The sequence below is a fragment of the Cervus elaphus genome, chromosome 29 (genome assembly GCF_910594005.1).
Source record: "Cervus elaphus chromosome 29, mCerEla1.1, whole genome shotgun sequence".
In the NCBI taxonomy this organism is placed as follows: Eukaryota; Metazoa; Chordata; class Mammalia; order Artiodactyla; family Cervidae; genus Cervus; species Cervus elaphus.
The window spans coordinates 37,431,730-37,452,333 of record NC_057843.1 but is presented as its reverse complement, the minus strand read 5'-3'; the positions used below and the strand labels follow the sequence as shown (position 1 = coordinate 37,452,333).

General features: G+C 36.3%; 1 protein-coding gene across 5 annotated transcripts in view; it reads right to left on the bottom strand.

Moving 5' to 3' along the window:
- Positions 1-20,604, bottom strand: part of KIAA2026 (KIAA2026 ortholog) — a 104,836-nt gene that overhangs the window by 54,832 nt on the left and 29,400 nt on the right. For 3 of the 5 annotated variants that reach the window (XM_043890666.1, XM_043890667.1, XM_043890671.1), the window contains exon 2: positions 14,646-14,846. The exons of 1 other annotated variant lie outside the window; for it this stretch is intronic. In XM_043890666.1, the coding sequence (XP_043746601.1) occupies positions 14,646-14,846 (201 nt within the window). Of the gene's footprint in view, positions 1-14,645; positions 14,847-17,207; positions 17,435-20,604 lie in introns of those variants that run through there. One more of the 5 variants, XM_043890670.1, reaches the window with a different exon arrangement.

Sequence of the window (20,604 nt, the reverse complement as noted above, 5' to 3'; positions counted from 1 at the left end):
CAAAGAGCTGCATAAACTGAGAACAGCAAAATTTTAGAGTCCTCCTCAACTTCAGAGCAATGACTAGTGTATGCATGCAAGGAAATAACCCAAAACTAGCACGCAAGGAAATAACCCAAAACTAGCTGAGGGGAAAATAACCAAAAGATTAGAAAATAAAGTGTTTATTCCCATAAGCCACACTGGAAAAATTCAAAATTCAAAGGATGTTAGACAGCATCCTTTGCACAGTCTTGCACAGGTAGTAGAGAACAATTAGCCCTAGACTGAGCATTGCTTTGGACTCAAGTAACAAATCATAAAAGATCCAAAATGACCAAACTGTTTCAAAACAATTACCTGCATTTCAGAAAAAAAAGGTCTAGAAGACCTATAGAAATATAAAAATATCTGGCACCCTCCAAGATAAAACTCACAATGTTTGGCATCCAAACCAAAAGTACTAGGCATACAACAAAGTAGAAACACATGATCCATAATGAGATAAATAATCAATCAATCAAAATAGACCCATAAATGAAACAAATGATAGGATTAGCAAATAAGGTCATTAAAGTAGTAACTGAAACTGTAATCCATACAGTCAAAAAGTTAAGTAGAGACATGAAAAATTAAATAGTGACATGGAAGATATAAAACAAGTTAAACTTTTAGAGATGAAAACTACAATGTCTGAGATGAAAATATACTGAATGGGACTAATGGCAAATTAGACATAGCAGAAGAAAAGATTAGTGAACTTGAAGACAGTAATAGAAACTATCCAAATTTAAATATACAGAGAAAATACTTCTACAGTATGTACTTCAGGAAAAAGATGATTATAGAAGTTCTAAGATGAAAGAAGGACTGAAGAACAAATCAACTGTGAACCATGTGGGTAAATAAACATTATTACAAAAAACAGTAAGAATAATGTCTAGTCTGGGGTAAAAAATGAGATAGAGCTGAATTTTAATCAATAATACATAAGACAAATGAGGCAGAAAAGATCCATATTAACAGAAAGAGAGCATGTAACTTGCAAATAAGTGGAAATACTTATAAGTGAAATAAATCTTGACTTCCACAGATGGATGTCAACAGATAATGCCAAGCTGAAAAATCAAGAACTATTAATAGCAACATAAGCATATATTAAGAAATATGGAAATAATTACTAGAAAAATTACCAAAAAGTTAAAGGTAGATGTTTCGGAGTCACGAATTTGAAGATGAGCTGAAATAAGGGTTGCTGTCTTTCATTAAAAGCCTCAGTAGTACTATGTGATTTTTAAACTATACAGGCAATGAAATAAAAAAAAATTTCATAAATCAACTTTTTAAAAGCTAAAGAATATTAGCCAGGAGCTATAAAAGAGCCAAAACGAGAAAGATTTATAGATACTGTATTTCTTACCATGTTAGATTTATGTATATTTGGTATCTTAACATGAAATTGAGTTTCTCTACACTTAATATATACTGAGAAGGGTAATCACTTATTCAATGTTCTGTTAACTAAAGAAAAGGTTTTCAATTTATTTCTCATGAAATCTAACTCAAGAGTTTAAAGGTTTGGTATAGGAAATTGTATCTGTTTGAATATCAACCATCAAAAAGTGCATTTCGTATACTTGGCACTGAAACTGATTTTGGTCAACCATGTCACAATCAATTATGCTCTGCTTCTGTACAGGTGAAAGAATAAAAACTAGTGCTCAGGGAAGAAAATGAAACGAGGAGTTGGAGCAGACCAAAACACTTTTACGGACTTGTTTTTGCCTAAAACAGTGTTAGCAACCTTTGGCCAATAAAGGCTAGAGATACGGCAATTTCAGACACTGTTCAACTTACATATGGGGACATTAAGGACATAGAAGGACAATGAGGTAATTTCCTTAGGCTTACATAGTGTATTAGTGTAAGAATCAGCAATATAAACAGTCTGCCATTGGTAGATTAAAGTTGCACCAACTGGCTTACTCTGGGAAGAAGAAAATTTAGGCAATAATTCATGCATTCTGCAGGATCAGGTACCTGGAAAGGCCGTGACATAGTTGTGTTATGATGCAGCCAAATATGGACACTGCCTGAAGTTATTCAAGGGCTGCTACTCATGCTCATGTTCCCTATAAACTAAACCTTTTAGGAAACAATGATGGATTCTAAATTCAAACCATCAGTACTGAAGAGGCAGGAGGAAGAGAAAGTCTGGTCTGGTACAGGCCAGCGTAATGTGGAATAATCCTTTAGAATCGGAATTGTGAGTCTCCATCCTGTCCTCAGCAGTGTGGTACAAATGGAATGGGAGCTTGCCAAAGACCTCTAGAGTCAATATCTATAATCTGCCAATGAAAAAAAAATTAAACACTTAAAATATATGTAAAACATTTAAAAAAACACTATATTAAAAAATGCTGAAGCAAACCATAGTGTGCTCACAAGGACAGATTTAAAAAAACAGCTTTCAAAGTTATTCCCAATTTAAAAAATTGTTCTGAGGTGTTCTACTAAAATCAGATACAGTGCTATATGTTTCTAAAATGTTAGCTCAAAAAATTAAGCCTTCAGTATTTGGGAGATGCCTGAGGATACTTATAAAAGCCACATTCACTAATGGGCAAAAGGAAAGTTAAAGAGAGTAGATCCTAATAGTTCTCATCACAAGGAGAAGTTTCATCTTTTGATTACATCCATATGAGACGATTGATATAATTAAACCTACTGTGGTAATCATTTATGTAAATCAAACCATCATGCTGTATATCTTAAACTTATACAGTGATTGATATATATCAATCATTTCTCAATAAAACTGTTAGTAAAGGTAAACACTACAAAATAAACAAATTTTTTTTTTCCTGGACAAGTTCTTGATTGTTCCTTACTGGCTTAGAGAACACTGATCTGTTACTATGTAAAATACTAATAGAAGCTGTGCCTAAGGTTATTTTGGTCATATATAACTTGGCAGGAACATCATTCATGAGTAAATAGCTTTACAAAAAAGTTATTATATGTTTTAAAGTATCCTAATTTTAGTAGTTTCATAAATTTTACCTAATGCCTATCATGTATAAGAATACAAAGAGGTGAAAGTATGGGCCACACACTTTACAATCTAGTAAGAAACATACAGGAGCTGCAATGCAAACCATTATAACACAATGTTTAAGCTGGTTGAATGAAAAAGGAAAGCAAGAGAGTTATTTACATTTTCAATATGAAATATTATATTTTATGAAAAGCAATCATTGATATTGTTTAGTCAAGCTTTTTACTTAGCTACAAACAAGAATCTCTTCCAGCTAAGTAGAAAAGGAATTAAGCTCTGTTAAGGGTTTGTTGTTGTTACGAACCAAACTTAACAGATATGAACCGCAACTACACTTTGACAACTTCTCCAGGAAAAATTAGACTGCCACTATTATTTGGCACTTCTGATACTAGGAACCTAGAACAACTAGAGGCTACCACCACCACCTTTGTTAAAAGATAAACTTCCCTGCCTAAGACTGCCACCTCATGTTGGTCCCAAGCAATTTCAAGTGAGAAGAGTATGACTGGTCATGGACCTTTTTACCTTAAGTTGTGAGGGGGTATGAGAATACAGATTTCTTGGCAACTGCTTTGCGAAGTCAGGAAGGCAGGAGGAGAAGGGGATGACATAGGATAAGATGGCTGGATGACACCACCAACTCGATGGACATGAGTTTGAGCAAGCTCTGGGAGTTGGTGACAAACAGGGAAGCCTGGTGTGCTGCAGTCCATAGGGTCGCAGAGTCAGACACGACCGAGCGACTGAACTGAGCTGAACTGCTTTGTGATGTTAGGGCTTATGACATGGGAAATTACCAAAATGTAGGGCAACTGTTCAAAAATGCAGGGTGGTCACAAATGACAAATGTTTACTTCATTAAGTCATTGTTACTTTAGGTTATTAAGAATTTGAAAATAAATCAAATGTAAGTCATAATTTCTAAATCACAAAAATGTGGAAAACATTTTTACTTTTAACTTCAGCAATTTCCAGATCAATAAAATGCCAATAAGTTTATACAACTTAAAAACATGCACACTACTTCTGGCAATCCAAACCGTTTTGCAAAGAAAAGAACGGTGCAGTGGTCCAATATTTTTAACATGGCTATTTGATTGAAACTGCTACCTAATATTGTCTGAAAGTAACCGAAATTTACTTGAGGAAAGCTAGCTTTCAATTTTAACAATTTTATTTTTTAAAAACAGTTATCTAAAATATATGACATACATTCTGGCTTAATAAACAAGGAACACAAAATATAGTTCAACCTTTCCTTAATGATTCAACGTCACCATTATTAACAAAATGCAGTGGTCACGAGTAGCTTAAAGACTATTCCAGCAACTACACATTTTCATCAGCCCTTCATTCCATTTTCTTAGAACTTTGACTTAATAGTGCTCCTGGCTTCTAAATCAACGGTGCCTCTCTACTCTAATCAGCTCCAAGACTGGCTGCTACCCTAACAGCATTTACCTGGAGAAGGCCAGACTACCAAACCCCTCACTCAGTTCAGTTCAGTCAGTCAGTCATGTCCAACTCTTTGCGACCCCATGTACTGCAGCACACCAGCCTTTCCTGTCCATCACCAATCCTTACTCAATGTTTATTTCTCTCTGTTAAATATGTATCATCTGCCATCTCCTTTGCATTGTTTCCAATGCATCTACGTAAATAAAGATAATAGTATAGGAATGTCAGGATTTTTGTAATCTGATCTAAGAAACCATGGTTTTTATGGCCTATACTGTACAAGCAAGGAAAACGACCTACTGTATAAAAATCAAATACAGAGTAAGAGCTCCCTTCCTTTAACTGAAATAGATCACAAATCAGAGACCTAACTGTTGGACTTAAAAGATTTTTAAAAATAGTTTACTTTTAGGTCTGTGTCTGCCCAGATGATCACCTAAAAATGATTAGATACCTGTCAGTTAACTGAAGTATTGCCACATTACCATAATATGGACTAGAATTATTCAGCTTGCTGCCAACTTGAATTTCCACTGTATCGAATAAAAAGTTGTTTAAAGCTAATGAACAGGAGGAGAACATTATTTTCCCACTTCTTATACCAGAAGTTTTAATCAAAAAACAACAAAGAGAAAGTTATACTCAGGTTATAAGCACAACTACAGTAACCATATGATCTCTGCAACCTTCCCTGTCTTTCAATCTGACCTTTCTTTATGATGTTTTCAAAGTCCCTTTCAGACCAAATTTTTCAGTAGCCATATTCTCAGCTAGTCTCTGACTAACTCTCGACAGGATAATTAGACTGACAGAATTGACAGATTGATAAAATCATGATAGCTGGTAGAATAATTGTACATAGGGAGGCTTTGTTTAGCACTCCCATGTACCACATTACATGCTGCTGATTAAATGTCATATTTTCCTTCTGAAGACATATCATATTTTCCTTCCTTTTTTTCCCACCAAAAAATCTTGGGAAAGGCCCAAAATATGTTAAAAAAAAAAATAACAAAGACAAAAAAACCTGTTTATCCCACTAGTTAGGTTGCACTTTATAAATTTTAATACTTACTGCATTTTCAATTATAAAAGAAAATCATGCTTATGTTAGAAAATTTAGAAAACAAAGGTTAAAATAAAAGGTGTTAACTATTCCTGATACATTTCACATGTTTTTATGTAAACTCTAAATTTAGATGCACATAAAGTTAACAATCTCTTGGCACACAAGAGAGAAAAGGGAGGCTAGCGTGGCAAGGATAGCAAGAATGTGGGGTAAGGGGTGTAAAATGGGGTTAGAAAGACAGGATGAGGTCAAAAGCTGAAAGCAGGGTCTTATAAACTACATTATGCCATTAAAGTTCTTGTGTGTACCTGGCTTTGTTTTGAGGAGGTAAAAAGTAATGGGAACAGGGAAGCGGCATGATCAAATCTGCACTGGGAAAAGTTCATTCTACTTTTTAGACACGAATCTGAGCAAATTCTGGAGACAGTGAAGGACAGGGAAGCCAGGCATGCTGCAGTCTATGGGGTCGCAAAGAGTTGGATATGACTTACCTACTGAACAACAACAAAATTCTACCTTTAAGGTGAAAAACAGAATAGAATGAGGGTAAGCATGGACACAGTTTCACTAACAGAGAAGATTATAGTCATCTAGGTAAGAGATTAAGGAACCGGATGGAGACAGAGAAGATAGAGGGAAGCAGATTAAAGAGAGATTTAGGAAATAAAACATCAATATTTGGGAGTGAATTTTGATTTGTGTAGAAGGGAAAGGAAGATGTCCTGAATGAATCTCAGATTTCTAATTTAAAAAATCTAACAGATGGTGGTGCCATTCACAAAGATATGGAGCACCACAGTGAGATCAAGTTTTAGGAGTAAGCATTAGGCTTTTATAATTAATTTTTGATGTAATAATTTTGAAGAAGAGATCTATGGCAAATATCTTTTGTTTGCCTCCAGATCTACTCTCTACTGTATAGTTTTATCTGTTATCAGTAGGCAACCTCATCCACTAGCTTCCCTTAGGTTTAGTCAAGAGAGTCTTGGGAAGATAGGAAAGTAGGGTAAAGTATTTATTCCCTTGGCCGCCTCTTTGTGAAGTTTTTGGTATTTGCCTAACACGCATGTGCTATACAAACAATAACAGGGAAATAACTTGAGATGATGACTAGCTCTGTTTAATGTCCTGTTAAATTTTCATGAATAATGTAAGCATAACTGTTAAGAACGTGTGTATTAAGTTCATGTAAGCGGAATAACACTTTTATAAAAGAACTTAAAAGTTTTGTGGGGGGAGCTGTGTCCGTCAACAAGAAGGTATCAACTCAATAGTCTCTTCTCTGTACTCCTCTCTGGGGTACCAGTAACTAATCCCCCTTGTTTCCTAACAGCCTTATGTCTTTTTTTTTTTTTAAGACACATTTATTCAGAGTCATGATCAGACTATTACATTTAGCAATCAACAGCATGGGTGCAAAAAAAAAACTACATTAAAATACTTTGTTGGAATGCTTTCCACAGAACAGAAATTAAAATTACCTGTTATACAATTAATCACAAGTACAGTCCTCGAGTTGTATTGTCTAAAACATGTCTTCTTTGTAGCAGCTAGGCCCTGCTAACACTGTGCTTGGCTGAGTTCACAAATCTGTTGTAAGCTGTAGTTTCCCTGTCACTTCTCTGGCTCTCCTCTCCTGCTGAGTTTTGTCTCCTGCTAGTAATTAAAACATTCCATCACTGCCATAGCTACTGCTACTACTGAACCACCAAAGTGACCTTGGTTTCATGGTTTGTTGAAGTATTGGCCTCTACTGCCACAGGGGACAGAATTTCTGCCTCCCAAGTTTCCACCTTTTGTGGGTCCAAAATTTGAAGACTGATTGCTGTAACTGCCAAAATCATTGTAGCTTCCACCATCTCCAAAATTGCTTCCATCATTACCAAATCCATTATAGCCATTCTCACAGCCATGATATCTACCACCATGGTTGCCACCAAAGCCACCTCAACCACTAAAGTTTCCTCCACGACCAAAGTTGTTGTTCCCACCAAAACCATCTCCATGACCACCACCGAAGTTTCCAGAACCACTTGGACCTCTTTGGTGGATGAAGCACTAGCTATCTCTTACTTAGTTAGAGCTTTTCTTACTTCACAGTTGTGGCCATTCACAGTGTGGTATTTCTGAATGACAATCTTGCCTATGGAGTTATGGTCATCAAAGGTTACAAAAGCAAAGCCTCTCTTTTGCCACTGCCTCAGCCAGTCATGATTTCAATCACTTCAATTTTCCCATACTGTTCAAAATAATCTCTCAGGTAATATTCTTCAGTGTTGTTAAGGTCATCAACAAAAACTTTTTTTTACAGTTAAGAGGGCACCAGGTATTTGAGAATCTTCTCTTGAGATGGCCCTCTTTGCTTCCACAACTCTTCCATCCACCTTGTGTGACCTCACACTCATGGCTGCATCCACCTCCTTCACAGGCACATGTGATACACCTGAAGCCTCTGGAGCGCCTGATGTTTGGATTCCTCATTACCACACAGTCCAAGAGCGTTTTCTATTGCTCAAAATGGCTTCTCAGACCCTCAGTGGTTGTTTCAAAGCTCAGTCCTCCAATGAAGAGCTGCCACAGCTGTTTGGTCTCTTTGGGAGACTCTGACTTAGACATGACAGCAGTGGAGTGGGGAGACGTCGATGATGCTTATTGACAGCATCCATGGGCAGAAAGGAGTAACCTAATGAATGTATCTCAGCTTCATGTCTTAACATTCAGTTATATTCCAACTTCTTTGGAAATAAACCCTCTTGAATTATCCCATTTTGAATGTGCCACCTATTTCCTGAGAGATGAGATACACTGATACCATCACCAATAGATTTTACATCCAAAGACTATATTAAGTATGCAATTAGGCTTCAAACTTAGAGAAGTTTGGGCAAGAGACATATAAGTCTTCTATATATAGGTGGTATGGGAATGAATGAAATCACTTATGAAGAAAGTATAACATGAGAAAGGAGAGAATCTTAGAAAAAAACTAGAGCTGTGCCAACAGTTGGGCAGTTAAGAACCAGAAAGAACTAAAATATTGAACAATGATGGCACTTAAGACTGAGGGGGAGTGTCTAGAGTTAAAAAGTTTAAATCTTCATGTGTTCTTGGGAAGGAAAATAGGTATATTAAATTTACTCTTTAAATATACATAATAAGACACTTTATTATCATAACTAATTAAATGCTTTATATAAAACCAATATAATGGTAACTACTTTATCAATATAACTTCCCTACAACTTTAAGAACATATTACTGTAGTTATTAGTGTAGCAACACTCTTTAAAGCACTAAAGAACTTGCCATGACCATAAGATTAAAGGCAGAATGAATATAGAATTGAATGAAAAGAGTGAAGTACCTAGAAGGTGAAAGACCAAACAAAGCTGGGTGCATCATGCTCCCCGACTTCAAGTGATGTTACAAAGCTATAGTAATCAAGACAGTTGGTTACTGGCACAAAGACAGACTCACAGGTCAATGGAAAAGAACAGACAGCCCAGAAATAAACCCATGTATATGTATCAACTACTTTATGATAAAGGAGACAACAACATACAGTGCGGAAATCACAATCCCTTCAATAAATGGTGTTGGGGAAACTGGACAGCTATATGTAAAAGAATGAAATTTGACCACTATATTACAACATACACAAAAATGAACTCAGATGGATTAAAGACTTGAATGTAAGATCTTATACTATAAAACTCCTGGAAGAAAAAGACAGTCAGTAAGCTCCTTTATATTTTTTCAAGTTAGTGTTTTCATTTTTGGATCTGACAACAAAAGCAAAAGCAAGAAAATAAAAAAAAAAACTAAGCGTGACTACATCATACTAAAAAGCTCTCTACAGCAAAGGAAGCCATCAACAAAATGAAAAGGCAAGCTATTAATGGAAGAAAATATCTGCAAATCATGTATCTGGTAAGAGGCTAAAATCCAAAATATATAAAAAAATTTATACAATCCAATAGCAGAAAACAGACAATTTGATTAAAAAATGGACAAATCAGAATGTACATTTTTCCAAAGACACAGAGGGTCTACAGGTACATGCTCAACATCACTAATCATCAGGGAAATGCAAATGAAAACCACAATGAGATATCACCTCGTACCTGTCAGAATGACCATTATCAAAAAGACAAAAAATAACAAATCATTGGTTAGGATGTGGAGACAAGGGAACCTTTGAGCACTGTTGATGGTAATATAAACTGGTGCAACCACTATGAAAAACAGTGTGGAAGTTCTCCAAAAAATTAAAAGTAAAACTACAATATAATCCAGCTCAACCTCTGAGCTATCTGAAGAAAATGAAAACACTAACTTGAAAAGATATATATTCCCATATTTACTGCAGCATTATACACAACAGCCAAGATATAAAAACAACCTAAGTATCCATCAATAGATGAATGGATAAATTGTGGTATTCATACACAATGGAATACTATATAGCTACAAAACAGAAGGAAATATTGCCACTTCTGACAGCATGGATGGATTTTGAGGACATTACAATAAGTGAAAAAAAAGTCAGACAGTGAATGATAAAACTGTATGATCTCTCTTATATGTAGAGTCTAAAAAAAAAGAGAGAGAGAGAGAGAGAACAGATTGGTGGTTGCCAGAGGAGAATGGGGAGAGTTGGGGAAATAGGTTGAGTGAGTCAAAACATAAAGAAAAACAAAATTAAAAACAAAGTAGAATGGATATACAGCCACACATCTATCCATATCCTCATCCTTAAAGAAGACACGTACATGAATGCTTACTGTAGCATTCTATAATAATGCAACTCTAGAACTAATCCAGAATGTGTATCGTATCAGGTAAATGGATAAACTGTAATACAGTCAAATAATGGAATATTATACACTACCACTGGAAATAAAATACAATGAAATAATTCAACACAGCTAAATCTCAAGACACATAATGCTGAGTGAAAACAGAAGACTGCCATTTATATAAAGGTTAAAGACATACAAAACAATGCTATATTATCTATTAATATATACATAAAAAATGCCCAGAAATGATCTCCTTTTCCTGGTCATGATGCAGTAACTGAACCAATCTTACCCTCACTTTGTAAACAACTACAAATTGAATAAAATGCATGAAAAAAATGTTTTCAGACATTGATTATCAAACAGTACAAGACTGTGATCCCCAAGAAATGAAACAAATGAGGTGATCCCTACAATTGACTGATGTCCTAACTAAAAGCAATTAATTTCCAGACCATGAGCAGAGACAGCAGAAAACCAAATAGTCCAGTGGAGTTGAGTGGGAGATGAAAATCAGCATTAGGGGAGTAAGGCACCTAGAAGTTGTGATATAATTCTAAAAACAAGAAAGTTGTGCAGAAACGAGCTTCAGAACTCTATACAAGAGTACAAAGTAGGACAAGAATGACTAGAAAATTGTAAGAACAAGGAGTTCATAGACATAGTAGGAAGACCAGAGGAAGTGCAGAGTTCTGTCATCACTTGGGGGCATTTGGTGGAGACTCCAGAGAGGTCAGATCTTAGTATGTGCTTAGTCGCTCCGTCGAGTCCAACTCTTTGCAACCCTATGGACTGTAGCCTGCCAGGCTCCTCTGTCCATGGGATTTTTCCAGAAATAATAATGGAATGGATTGCCATTTCCTCCTCCACGGGATCTTTCAGACCCAGGAACCAAACCTTTGTCTCCAATATCTCCTTAATAGAAGGAGGATTCTTTACTGCTGAGCCACCAGGAAAGCTCATTAGATCTTAGTTCAGTTCAGTTCAGTTCAGTTCAGTCGCTCGGTCGTGTCCGACTCTTTGCGACCCCATTAATCGCAGCATGCCAGGCCTCCCTGTCCATCACCAACTCCTGGAGTTTACTCAAACTCATGCCCATCGAGTCGGTGATGCCATCCAGCCATCTCATCCTCTGTCGACCCCTTCTCCTCCTGCCCCCAATCCCTCCCAGCATCAGGGTCTTTTCCAATGAGTCAACTCTTCACATGAGGGGCCAAAGTACTGGAGTTTCAGCTTCAGCATCAGTCCTTCCAATGAACACCCAGGACTGATCTCCTTTAGGATGGACTGGTGGGATCTCCTTGCAGTCCAAGGGACTCTCAAGAGTCTTCTCCAACACCACAGGTCAAAAGCATCAATTTTTCGGCACTCAGCTTTCTTCATAGTCCAACTCTCACATCCATACATGACCACTGGAAAAACCACAGCCTTGACCAGACGGACCTTTGTTGGCAAAGTAATGTCTCTGCTTTTTAATATGCTACCTAGGTTGGTCATAACTTTCCTTCCAAGGAGTAAGCGTCTTTTAATTTCATGGCTGCAGTCACCATCCACAGTGATTTTGGAGCCCCCAAAAATGAAGTCTGACACTGTTTTCACTGTCTCCCCATCTATTTCCCATGAGGTGATGGGACCAGATGCCATGATCTTAGTTTTCTGCATGTTAAGCTTTAAGCCAACTCTTTCACTCTCCTCTTTCATTTTCATCAAGAGGCTTTTTAGTTAGCAGCAGTGCTGAACTGGAATGAAGGTTATTCCAGACCCATCCTGTAAGAGCTTAAAACCCAGAGATGAAAGGATCATCAAACTTATCCACAAGGAACTTAACTCCCTGGAAGAACAAAGCTCAGTCCTCTTTTAAAAAGGTAAATACAAATCTAAATACTCAACAAGGTAACATTCACAACATAACAATTTCTAATAAAAAATTATTGGACATGTCAAGAAGCAGAAAAATGTTACTTATAACAAGGAGAAAAATTGGTCAATTGGCTTAGCAAAGACAAAGATGATGGAGCTAGCAGAAAAGGACATTAAAAGGAACATAATAAGAAATGAAGATATTAAGAAAAACAAATGTAACTTCTGGAGCTGAAAAAATACAAACTCTGAAATTAAAAAGTTCCCTGGATTAGACACTACATTAAAAAAAGATTAGCAAAACTTCCATGCAATCTCAATCAAAATTCCCTCAGGTGGTTTTTTTTTTTTTTGGTAGGATTTCCAGTATGATTCTAAAACTATACAGAAATGCAAAGATCCCAGTATAGCCTAAAAATTTTAGGGGGGGAAAAAAAAAACAAAAAACAAAAAACAAAGTTGGAATATTCACACTACCAAATTTCAAAGCTTATTATAAAGCCACAGTCATCAAGTCAACATAACTTAAGGACGGACCTATAGATGGAAAAGAACAGAAAGTCCAGAAAAACTCACAAACATATGTTCAACTGATTTTTAGCAAAGATGCAAAAGTAACTTATGAATAATAAATAACAAAACTTAAAACTGTTTTAAATACTGCTGAGTAGTGGGTACCAAGGCCTTTGATTTTATTCTTTGTTCCATGCTTAAAATATCCCTAGTTAGAAAAGGTTCATGCTTTACCCAAAGAGCAAGCTTAATTCATATTAAATTATCATAGTTACTAGACATTTAAAGGAGGGTTTTTTCCCTATGTCTTAATTCACCCATGTTTATTTGATGTTAAGCACAGGACACACACACACACACACACACATATATATATATAACTGGAGAAGAGAAAAGGATTCTCATATTTCCAGATTCTTACTAACCACTCCTACTTACTTGCTTAAATGTTTCCCTCATCACTTCAAACAACTTATTAAAGACTGCAGTTCACGGATCTGTCTCCACACCGTGGACTCAAGCTCTTTTATTTTCTTTGATGATTCCATCATTTTTAGGGCACAGGGACAGTATACTTCTCAGGAGTACAAACTCTATAACCACAATGCTCTGGTTCAAATCTTAAATTTACCATTCAAAAACTGCCTGTCTTTAGGCAAGTTACTCGTCTATCTGCCTCAGGACAAATACTGAATACATATGAGGTACTTAGAGCTGAACCTGGCAAATAGTCCTGCACAGTAAACGTTAACTATTCTTTTTTATTTTCTTCTTATTGCTACTATTACAACTATCTCCAGACTCCTCTTTGTCTCTTCCTATGTTCCCCCTATATCAAGGAAGGTACTAAGTCTTGCTGATTGTTTCCAGAACAATCTGACCTTCTTCCTATTTCTGGTCATCAGCAGTGGAGCACTAGACTCCTACAGCCTTCTTCCTATAAGCCTTCCTTTTCTTCAATTTCTCTCTACACTAATCTATTACATACTATTATCAGATTAATCTTTAGCCCCATCCATACAACCCCCTTTTCTATAGCAGGAGTAGTTTTATGAGTCTCTATACAAGGAAAAGAAGTGGGTTTTTTTTTTTTTTTCTTCGGCGAACACTGTGGGTTCTCAACTAACCACTATTATTAAAAAGTATGGTGGTACAGAAAGCCTCAGGTTGAATTTTAATCTTACAAAGCAAGCTAAATTTATTATTACAAGAGGAGTAACAATATATTATAAATTGACTTTGACTAGCATTAGTAGTTCTCTATTACATCAGCAATTGCTCTTAATATAGTTTGAGATATGATTTAATATAAAAATTATCAGTCTTTTCTGACTAATCACTTACCTCTCTGGGCCCTACTCTCTTGCTAAAAAACCTTATAGATAGGTCATCAATCTCTGTACCCCCGACCCTAAAAGTTAATACTAATTGAGCACAACATTCTTTCCTGATGAGTTCAGAGTAAGCATAGTTATCCAGGAAATTAATACCAGTGAAGGAACTGGCATAAGTGAACTTCAAACTACATTATCTCCAGAGGTTCTCCTAATTTTAAATGTTAGAGGTCTGTGCTTCTATTCTAAAGTTCTACAAATCTATTCAAAATTCTTCTCCTTTAAAATTTATAATTCAATTCAGACTACTTCCAGAAGTATAGAAAGCAACCTGAAATCTTTCATAAAAATTATTTTTGTATAGCTTTAAAATAATTTGGTTTAATATTTAAAACTGTACTTTGAAACAAATTCCATTTTGATATTTCAGTATTAACTCATATTTAGGGCCCAGAAATTTGATATGGGCACACAAAAGTTACACAGCTACTCTCTGAAATGTAGTTCTTGAAAATTTAAACAACATGAAACTTAACTGTTTTTTGTGTGTTTTTTTTTTTAACATTTACCTTTTTTCTTCTTTTGCTCTCAGCTGTTCTTCCTGTCTCAAAACTTGAACCATTACAGATTCAAAAACTCCACTTGTCAAGCCTGCCAAACTTCGTGGTGTTGACCGACGCCTTGTTGAAGTACATGCAGTTCCCTTCTCATCCTCCAATCCATAATAGCCTCTAGATGTAACTGCTATCGTTGTCTTTTCTCTCAAGTGCCTTGGAGAAGAATAAGTCATTCACAGGTCAAATCTTCTGGGTAAGCAATAAACCCCCTCAACCAGCATCTTAAGAAGAATCCTTTTTGCTAATAACTACATAAAACTTAGTTAAACCGTGCTTAGCTATGTTTTAGATTTTTATCCTTGCTACATAATTTCTAATTTTCCTTACTCATGTCATAAAATCAGTCTAAGTGATAGTGTCTTCCCTACATTAAAAAATATAAAACTGAAGCAGTAAATTAAGAATTAAAGATTTAATTTAAAAATTTGTAAAATTAAATGTAGCACATCTTTACATCTCTTTATAGATTTCATACTACTTATCATCAGTATGGGAAAGTATATAATAATAAAAAAATATTTGGGGAGAGAAAATTTATGATACATAAACATGTTGAAGAAATTATAAACAAATGAAGCATTATAATATATAAATATTAAGTGGTAAGCATTATGATATATAATTATAAACTTAGAAACTTTCTGACTAAACTATATAAAGAACTTAATTTAGCGTTCTTCTTCAACCTCACCATAAATATCTCCCTTACCCTATATTTAGTAATACAAACTAACCTAATGCTTAAAGATAATGATGAAAAAGTTTCTCAGCAGTTTGCTTAATTACCCATAATTGAATAAAAACTATTTATTTACACTAAAGAAACACTAAATTAATCTTATAAATTTTTAAGCCTAGACCAAAAACTGACTTCTGAATTTATGAGCTAATTGTGAAAAGCATTAGGGAAAATAACTGCTGTTGTACCTTTGCAAAACATGCCAGAGCCTCTGAAAGCTTTGTACAGGTTGTTTCTACAATGGTAAAATCAAATCAGTCTTAAAAGTAAGCATTCATTATGCTGGAAAGGAATGTATATAAATTTATAATAGAAGTCGATCCTGTAGTTGTTATTTCCCTACTGTCCTACAGGCATAGCTTTCTTCAATACAAATAAGCTGAAGGATCACCAAAACAAGATGTTATGGCATGAAATAAACTCCTGTACGTCTTGGACTATATCCACAGTGGTTTATTACTCTAAGTTAGAATAACTTTATAACAGTCTTACTCTCAGGCCATCTAGGTCCCATGAATAGTATGACTGCAAGGGTCTACTGAACTGTGGCACTGTTACGTGTTTTCTTTACTATGAGGAAATAACATTTTAATTAATTCAGCTTTTGGCAGGGCATAGACTTTTAAACTGGTTTTCCAGTGTTGCTAAAGAACTTGAGCTAATCTATCCATACTATTTCAGGCTGTGATCTTTTAAGCACAACAGCATACATCTGCATAATAGTTAATTGGGCTGGGAGTAAGAAATGTGGGCCCAAGGAAAATAAACTGGCAATAACAGGTACTGAATGAGTATATGTGGGTTCATTTTAGTAGTGTGTTCACACTGGCAGACTGACTAGTTCTGTAATTTTATTTATCTCCTCATCAATACTAATGGAAGAGGACATTAATGGACAATATTATACTAAAACATGAAGACATGTCAGAAGTCACAGGGCATGGAGCATGGGGGCGAAGAAGAGATAAGGGAAACATTAAGTCATATGCTTAAACTGTTATGTAAACAAGTCAGAAACTAAATTTTATCCTTTAACTTCAGTCATTTAAGTACAGAAGATGAAGTTTCAAACTACTTTTTTAAACATTATTTTCTCAAAACAAAGAGAAATTAATATCCTTTATACTCATCAGAAATAAGAATTTATAAGCTTTGATAGTTATCATTCATAATTCAAATACAAAGAAAACTGTTTGTCTTGTATCAATATGTAAAGATAAAAGAGTCTAAGGAAAAAATTCTTATCCAACGTGAGTGGGTATGTAAAACTCTCACAGCCTTCTCGGAAGTCACTTTGGTAATAATCATTAAGATTTAACGTGCACATATCCTTAGACCAATCATGCTTCCAGGAATTTAGCCTACAGACATATATCCATGACTGTGAGCAATAATACACACATACAATTACATTTGTTATTCAAAAAGAACAACATGGAAACAAACATCTTTCAGTAAGAGATCAAATAAAGTCACAAACATCACACCGGAGAAGGAAAGGGCAACCCCCTCCAGTATTCTTGCCTGGAAAATTTCATGGACAGAGGAGCCTGGTAGACTATAGTCCATGGGGTCGCAAAAAGTCAGACATGACTGAGCACGCACATCACACCACACAATATCATCATCTATTAAAAGCAATAGGTAAATCTGTATGTACTCACTATAAAAGATGTCCTTATTATACTGCTGAATGTAAAAAAGTTGTTTCTGGACAAAACATATTTTTTTAACCCAAAGGAATTATATACAAGTATATTCATATGTAAACATACATATGGCATCCAGTAGTGGGTGTTTGTGTACATGTTCACACTCTTGCCTAGATTATTGCAGTCTCTCTGTGACAGTCTCCTGGCTTCTACTCAGATTTCTCTACAGTCTATCCTTTAGGCAACAAACCAAGTAATCCTTTTAAAAAGGTAATTAGATTAAGTCAATGCCCTGCTCTGCCTCCTCCAAAGCCTTCCAGTTATACTTAAAATACAATGCTAAGTTTCGATGGTCTACAACAGCTAGTGTGATATGGCTTTCATTTACCTCTGCAGACCTTATCTTCCATGATTCTGCCTTTAGCTTTTTGTGTTCTGGTCACAAATGTCTCCTTATGATTCTCAGTCACATCAACATTCGCTTTGCACTTGTTCTCTCTCCTATAAGGGCACTTTCCCCCTAGATATTTGTATGGCTAGGCATTATTACTTTATTCAAATCTCTATTAAAATGTCACCATATCTGAGAGGGCTTTCTTGTCTGTTACCACAACCAGTAACAGATTCCCTGTCATTCTCTATTCCCTTGCTCCAGTTTCTTTTTCTTCATGTTACTCATCATATACTACATGATATAATTATCTATTTACTTGGTAATTATCCATCTCCTCACCACAATGAAAGCTCCAGGAGGATAAGGACTTTGTTTTGTTAATGGCCATTGCCTTCAGAGCCTCAAATACTAAATATACATAGTATTTGAAAGGATACAAGCCAAAAAAAAAGAAAGAAAGGATACAAGCCAAACTATATTTTAAATTTACACACATAAAGTTGAAAAATTCCAGTCGTCTTTTCTGTTGTTCACAGTAAAAGAATCCTTATTAAACATCTCTTGCTAACTAGTAGTTTTCATTTTCATTCATCAGAGAATAAAAGGCAATAAAGTAAGATGAAAATAAGTCTCACTTCCAAATAGGAACTGTCAGATAGTTAATCAACCTTCAAGTTATACAAAAAATAACTCCCCTTTTCTAAAATTGAAGCTTTTTCCTTCCTACTAGGAAAATTATTCTATGAAATCAGTCTGGCAGTAGTTTTACTGTTAAGTAAAAGCTAAGCAACAATTATAGTTGATTCATTGACTTTTATAGTTATCCTTTTTTTCCCCACTCACAAAGCATGAAGGGTCTTTTCTGTGCTGTTGATGCATTCCAAATTTCAGAATTCAGAGGTGCAATTTTGTTTAAAATGACTAAAGTAAACATTAAGATGGAAATGAGCTGAGTTTTACTTAATGTTAACATATGGACTAACACTGACCCTCTACTAAAAATAGATATTTGGAAACGTTTCCACTATTACATGACTTTAGGTTACTAAAACAATGTAAAAGTGACACCTATAAAATTTTGTATACTTAAAAGTTGGAAACAGAATGATCTAATCTGCTTAAAAATATTCTATATGAAGAGTTTCAACCTTTTAAACCCATTTACTTAAAAATTTTTAAATGCAATACAGCCCTCAGGGTTTGGACAAGGAAGAGCGAATACTCAAAAGGAGGTGATGTTTAATGAAGAATCTATTTACAAATGTGCAACTAAGCTTAAGGGAAACTAGGAAGGGATGGAGAAGCATTTGTGGACCAGCCAGAGAGCATTTGATCACTCTAGACTCAATAGGGGAGGGAGTAGTTACTGGAACCAAGAAGCTGCCATTGTAGGAGAGAGCCACACACGATGATGCACAGTTACTGACAACCTGCAACACAGCAAAAAAGAAGCCGTTAGAATAAATATTCCTATCTCTGTCAGTGCCTCCAATTCACTGAATCCAATTAGAAGCCAGAGAACAAGGCAGACAAACTGAAGGAGTCCTTAGAGATCAGCCTCCCAGGACACACAGCATAGTGCACAAGGGTAGAGGATAGATTTGAAGGGGGCTAACTATGGTGTTGGAGAAGACTCTTGAGAGTCTCTTAGACTGCAAGGAGATCCAACCAGTACATCCTAAAGGAGATCAGTCCTGGGTGTTCATTGGAAGGACTGATGCTGAAGCTGAAACTCCAATACTTTGGCTACCTCATGGGAAGAGTTGACTCATTGGAAAAGACCCTGATGCTGGGAGGGATTGGGGGCAGGAAGAGAAGGGGACGACAGAGGATGAGATGGTTGGATGGCATCACTGACTCGATGGACATGGGTTTGAGTAGACTCCTGGAGTTGGTGATGGACAGGGAGGCCTGGCCTGCTGCGATTCATGGGGTTGCAAAGAGTCGGACATGACTGAGCGACTGAACTGAACTGAACTGAACTGAATATATGCAGATCAGGAAGCAACAGTTAGAACTGGACATGGAACAACAGACTAGTTCCAAATGGGAAAAGGAGTACATCAAGGCTGTATAGTGTCACCCTGCTTATTTAACTTATATGCAGAGTACATCATGAGAAACACTGGTCTGGAGGAAGCACAAGCTGGAATCAAGTTTGCCAGGAGAAATATCAATAACCTCAGATATGCAGATGACACCACCCTTATGGCAGAAAGTGAAGAAGAACTAAAGAGCCTCTTGATGAAAGTGAAAGAGGAGAGTGAAAGAGCTGGCTTAAAGCTCAACATTCAGAAAACTAAGATCATGGCATCCGGTCCCATCACTTCATGGCAAATAGATGGGGAAACAGTGGAAACAGTGGCTGACTTTATTTTCCTGGGCTCCAAAATCACTGCAGATGGTGACTGCAGCCAGGAAATTAAAAGATGCTTACTCCTTGGAAGGAAAGTTATGACCAACCTAGACAGCATATTAAAAAGCGGAGACATTACTTTGTCAACAAGGGTCCTTCTAGTCAAGTCTATGGTTTTTCCAGTGGTCATGTATGGATGTGAGAGTTGGACTTATAAAGAAAGCTGTGCACCGAAGAATTGATGCTTTTGAACTGTGATTTTGGAGAAGACGCTTGGTGTTGGAGAAGAGTCCCTTGGACTGCAAGGAGATCCAACCAATCCATCCTAAAGGATATCAGTCCTGGGTGTTCATCGGATGGACTGATGTTGAAGCTGAAACTCCAATACTTTGGCCACCTGATGCAGAGAGCTGACTCATTGGAAAAGACCCTGATGCTGGGAAAGACTGAGGGCAGGAGGAGAAGGGGATGACAGGATGAGATGGTTAGATGGCATCACCTACTTGACGGACATGGGTTTGGTTGGACTCCGGGAGTTGGTGATAGACAGGGAGGCCTGGCGTGCTACGGTTCATGGGGTCACAAAGAGTCGGACACGACTGAGCGACTGAACTGAACTGAATGAAGACTAACCAGCACAACAGTTTAGTACTGGTTTTCAAGAGCAACTGACTGAAATTAGGGAAGGTAGAACTTTTTTTGGTGGATTTGAACACAACCTTTTGCATGTTCGATAGATAAGCATCATTATGCAGTTAGCTCAGCCTGTC